Below are 6,000 nucleotides of genomic sequence, written 5' to 3' on the forward strand. Positions count from 1 at the left end.
TTAAAAACTTCTTGTTATCTATTTAAATATATTTTAAAATGTCATTTATTCCTGTGATGGCAAAGATTAATTTTCAGCAGCTGTTACTCCAAATGCTGATTTGGTACTCAAGAAACATTTCCTATTATTATCAATATTGAAAGTTGTGCAGCTTAATTTTTGTGTGAAAACCGATTTAAAAAAAAAAAAGCAACATTCTTTGAGAAATAGAAAGCTCAAAAGAACAACATTTATTTTAAATATTGTAGATGCATACTGTCACTTTTGATCAATTAAATGCATATTTACTGAATTAAAGTATTAATTTCTTTAAACAAATCTTACTGATCCCAAATTTTTGAGTAAGAGTATTAATATCATGTTTCCATCCTTAAGAAATATCCTAAAGTGATTGTGCTCTTAAATATCTTTGTGCCTCTGGACTGTCGCTCTGCCCCACACAAACACTGGCCATCCGCCCACTCTAGTGTACCGACGGCACGCTGTTGGACTTCCTCTCCCCCGGAGGGTTTAAAGTTCCGCTGTCGGCGTCAGTGAAGAGAACCCTGTGATGCCATGGGAGTTAACTTGATCAGAATTCTGGGAATTCCGAATTCTTTTTATCATAATTTCATTTCAGGTAGTGGGATGAAATTTCATTTGCTGTCAGCTCTCTCCATCTTTTCACATGGATAGGAATTACATATGCAACTCTAGGGTGGTTGCATGAACAGACCGTCTTTGTCTAACTGATGTCTGAAACGAGGCCGTTCAGAGCGTTCCCTGACACATGGAGGCCAGCGGATTTTTTGGTTTATGCCGTTTACATCAGCTCCCTCAGGATATTTTGTCTGTCTGCGCTGTTTGCGGGAGGTGCTGGCCATCCTCCAGCTCAAAAAAAATGACCTAACTGGTTGATAAAGTTGCAGATTGAACATTCTCTTCATGGACTCTTTCATATGCCTTAATTAAATATCATGGGAAACATAATGATTGAAAGATTGTTTTCCTAAAACATTTACTTTGGGTGTCCATATTTCTGTCCATCAAGGCTGAAACAATATTGGTTTGTTGGGTGTCCCATAATCAAGTTAAGCTTTGTAAATATAAACAGCACAAAAAGACAAAAATTCTTGGGAAGCAGCCAGAGCAAGTCACTGTAGATTATGACATTTTTGTCTGACCTTCTGGAAAAGCTTTAAGGTCATGCACGCAAGCCAAGTGCACAAGAATGATGGACATCGGCCAGTAAGTCTGCCACAAAACGGCCTAGTAAATAACACGTGCCCTCTACTGAAGCTCTTCTAGGATGTGCACTTGTGAAGCTAATGACAGTACAACTTTGTCTACTAACAGCTCTCTGTGTTCTCCTTGTTGCAGGCTCAGTGTTAGATGTGATAAAGCACATCATTTCAAAGGGGGAACACAAGACCGGTGTGCTGGATGAACCCAGTATTGCTACAGTGCTGAAAGAGGTCCTTCAGGGTCTTGAGTACCTCCACAAAAATGGCCAGATCCACAGGTAACACTTCTCACTTTTAGAAAAGATTTTGAATACTTAGAAATTGTCATTATTTACTCACCGTCATGTTGTTCTAAACCTCTATGCTGTTTTTTGTTTTTAACCCTTAAATGCACAAATGTTTCGCCAATCATTATTACATATTCGGGTCTTTAGTGACCCGGATCTATATCTAACACTGATGGAACTCTACCTGTCAAGATAATATAAAATTCTCCTGATATGAGTAACAATTACAGAAGAATAAAATAAAGCTTATTTGTCACCTTTTGGAGCTTGGAAGGGTTCAGTTTGAGCAGATGTTTTATACCATCATCACTGTCCTCATCAGAGCTCATTTCCCAGTACATTCAGCATCTGGCTAATATTTGCAATATCAAACATATTCTCAAAACTATAATTTTCAACATCTTCAAAATCAATATATTGATCTGATTTGATTGATTTGATTGCGTTCAGTACTTGCTCTACAGTAAATCGCTGAGCCATTTCAAGTTTTGCTGATGATACTTCCTATTCTTTTGATTTCTGCCTGCCATAACTATGAGTGAAACACTTCATCATTGTGTATTCACACACAGGTGAACTGCGTTTGTTTGAAATATGCGTTTAATGGATAACAGAATTTCATTTTCCATACAATAAAAGTTTATAGTGATCACAAAAATAACAAAAAGAAATCCAGTAAGAATAATTGAATCCATGAAGAATCATTTAGGCTAATTAATTTGTGAACCAGATCAATTCATTCACTCAAAAGAACTGGTTTAAAAGAACAATTTATTCACAAATCGGATATTGTTTGTTAATAATTCAAATGCTTCTGTGATTTCTTTAACCGCTCACTGGAAGGGGAAGATTTTCAGGGAATAATAACTTGAGTTTTGGCCTGTTTTTCACACAAAGTTATTGTATGTTTCAGAAGATTTGTAATATCGTGCAAGATTTTATATGGACCACTTTTATGGTGCTTTACAGACTGTTACTGTATGGAAAATATCTGTGTAGGAAAAACAAATCTTTTGTGTTCTACAAGAGAAAAAACAACATAAAAAGACATGAGAACGAGTAAATAATGACAGAATTTTCATTTTGAAGTGAACTGTCTCTTTAAGACTGGACTGGTTTCAACACAAAGAAGGTCTGTAGGATGCCTCTGGACCGAGACTCCATTTAATCAGCCTAATCTCAGATGATGAATGATGGAATTAATGAATTCCGTTTCAGAATCAACATCTGCTTGAGTTTCCAATGGAAATCCATGGAAAAACTGAGTGAGCTCTCTAGTCTAATCGTACCCTAAAGTCTTTTATCATTAAATCTTTAGAACATACAAATCTCAGTTGATGCAGGCCAAGCATATATGGCCGTTTCATTCCCAATCTTTTACTAAGCTCATCAAAGATTCCTTTGCTAGTTTATCTGAGACATTCATCTTCAGAAGTCAATACACTCTTTGCGGTGATGACTCACTGATGGCTAATTTAAATCAACTGTCGGTTTCTCTCTCTATCTCTCCCTTTTTATATTAATTGCTTTCTTCTCATATCCCTTGTTCCCTCTGTACACGCACAGGCCTGTTAAAGCAGACAGTGTAAATAAATCACAGGCTTTTAGTCTGGTTAAATACCCATGACTTGCAAGCTTGACTCTGAATCTCAATGAAGGAGACCTTGTCTTTTTGGTCTCTGCTGTGCCGCCAGTGGGACGGGAGGTCATTTTTGACTTGTTAGAAGCTTGTTAGAGTGTTTTTAAGATGTCTGACATCAAATTTAGTAAATTTAGTTTGTTGCTTTTGGACATAGTTTTTGGAAGATGGACTTTAATTATGTAGCCAGATTTTTTTTTCCCTGTATTGATGTGTTGCATGTAGTAATGTTAGATGGGACATATTGAACTGCTCCATCTCCAATACACTGCCAGTCAAAGGTTTTGGATCGGTAAGATTTTTAATGTTTTTAAAAGAGGTCTCTTCTACTCACCAAGGCTGATTGAAAAAAATAAAATTAAAATACAGTAATATTGTTAAATATTATTCAAATTTAAAACCGCTGTTAACACTTTATTGTTTTCTATATGTAAGCAATAAGGTACGAGAGGCTGTGCTGTATCGTGAATATATATATATATATTAGGGGTGTAACGGTACGTGTATTCGTACCGAACCGTTTCGGTACAGGGCTTTCGGTTCGGTGCACGTGTGTACCGAATGACTGAATGCAATATTTTGTGTGCGGAACATAGGTACATTTTCGTGTTTCTACACGAACATATTAAGTGGCGGAAGTCTCCGCGTTCAGCGCAAATCCCGCCCTGCAGCTGATTCTAAAGTTTTATCCGTCGTCACTGTAACCTAAACCAATGAAATAGACTGCAGGGCGAAAAAAAAGCTTTTCCGCTCCGTGTGCGCCGCCGCACTCTCCGTTCCGCGCGCGCGCGCGTGTGTGTGTGTGTGTGTCGGCCCGCTGCGCTCTCTGCTCAATGTTCGAGTCCGTGTTTGCGCTGCGCGTTCTGCTCTGTCGTTAACAGCCCAAACACTCCAATCATGTACCGATCACGCACTGGAAAAGCAAAGTCCGCTCAAATAAGGTGAAATTTCTCAGTAGTACACTTCTGTTTGCTGAGCTGGTATAGTTATGCTGGCATTGCAACAATGGTAAAATGACCTGCTCTGATCACATGCTCTGGTAATAATAGCTTTGTAGGCTACTATAGCTTTGGACTATATTTTATTTTGATAATTATTAAAAAAGTGGAAAAAAAAATCTTAAATTGATTATGTTGATTGATTATTGAAAAATAATAATACATTGATATATTTATGCTTAATATTATTTTAATATAGGGCTATTTTCTGTTCCTTTTTTCCCCCGTGTTTCATTTAATTAGGTGATTATAAGTTTAATTATTGATGATTACAAGCTTGGAGGAATTGCAATTAATTACAGCAAATTGTGCAATTAATTAGTTCTTTTTTTTTATCGATTCCCAGCCTTAATTTTTAAATATGAGCAGGCCTACAAGCTGGGATTGGTAATGCTGCACTGTAATCATAGTTATTTATTTATATTTTTCATTATATTTTATTATGTGATATTGGTTTGAGACTGAGAGTATTTTATTTAGTGGAGAACTTTGCAGCAGTATTTTATTTCTTATTCTTTTATTTTATTTTATATCTATTTTATTATATTTTATTAAAAAGTGTTTAAAAAAAAGTGTAAACAAATTGTTAAAAAAAGTTTATAGTAATAAACAACCTGCAGTTTAATGTTTGCATTTCTTTCCCTTACTGTACCGAAAATAAACCGAACCGTGACTTTAAAACCGAGGTACGTACCGAACCGTGATTTTTGTGTACCGTTACACCCCTAATATATATATATATACACACTAAAATTCTATTTTAAAATAAATGCTAATAATATGATTATAAATTGATAATAATAATGAATGTTTTTTTGAGCATCAAATCCGCATATTAGGATGATTTCTGAAGGATCATGTGACACTGAAGACTGGAGTAATGATGCTGAAAATTCAGCTTTGATCACAGGGATAAATTACATTTTAAAATATATTAAAATAGAGAACATTTATTTTAAATTGTCATAATATTTCACGATATTACTGGGTTTTTTGTATTTTAATCAAATAAATGCAACCTTAGTGAGCAGAAGAGACTTCTTTTAAAAAACATTAATAATCTTACCGATCCAAAACTTGTGAACGCCAGTGTACATAAATGCATGCATACATACATACATAAATGCATAAATATATGAATGTGTGTGTGTGCCGCAAGGAGGGAGTGACACGATACCCTCCACATCCCTGGAGGATGCAATTAGACACTGGCTTAAGGCTGGCATGAGGTCAGTTGTCAAAAGGGAGTGAAGCAGCAAAATTCTTCATCATCTTCACTGCCCTGTGAAGTCCAGCAGATGGATGTAAAAATCATCTCGCCCATCTACTCCCTCCCTCGTGGCTTCTCGAATAGTCTTTCACCCTCGCCTCAGTTTAAGAACAATCTGTCGATGTAGAGCTTTGAGCTTCTCTTGGACTCAGATGGACTCTTTGGGTCTGTCCTCACACTGAGGCTTTCTTTGTTATGAGTGTCAGCTGGGGAAACCAGAACACGTTGTCATGGCTCCCACAGAGGGGTGACATCATTGCTGAGGCTGTAAGAGATCTGTATCGCTTAGATCTCAGGAAACCATTCCGCTTTTGTTCTGACATTCTTTGGATTGCCTAGTACCATCTGGGTTTTATATGGTGATGCAGTTGCTTTCTGGGAAGTTTGAACCCTGTAGTATTATCATTCCTCTAATAATCTTCCAAGGCTTCCTTGTCCTCCAAGTTTCTTAGTTTGTGAGATACACTAAAAAAATAAACATTTGTCATTGTCGATGGAGATTGAAACAACATTTTTAAACTATTTTACAATTAAGTGGCAGTCTCATTTGCTTCAGTGGTGGTAGTAATAAATAAAATGAATA

The 6,000-nt window shown here is 36.4% G+C and overlaps 1 protein-coding gene across 2 annotated transcripts in view; it reads left to right on the forward strand.

The window, feature by feature from the left end:
• Positions 1 to 6,000, forward strand: part of oxsr1b (oxidative stress responsive kinase 1b) — a 47,987-nt gene that overhangs the window by 27,510 nt on the left and 14,477 nt on the right. For both annotated transcript variants that reach the window (XM_079862685.1, XM_079862684.1), the window contains exon 4: positions 1,360 to 1,501. In XM_079862685.1, the coding sequence (XP_079718811.1) occupies positions 1,360 to 1,501 (142 nt within the window). The remainder of the gene's footprint in view (positions 1 to 1,359; positions 1,502 to 6,000) is intronic.

The sequence above is a fragment of the Squalius cephalus genome, assembly GCF_949319135.1.
Source record: "Squalius cephalus genome assembly, chromosome: 25".
Lineage (NCBI taxonomy): Eukaryota > Metazoa > Chordata > Actinopteri > Cypriniformes > Leuciscidae > Squalius > Squalius cephalus.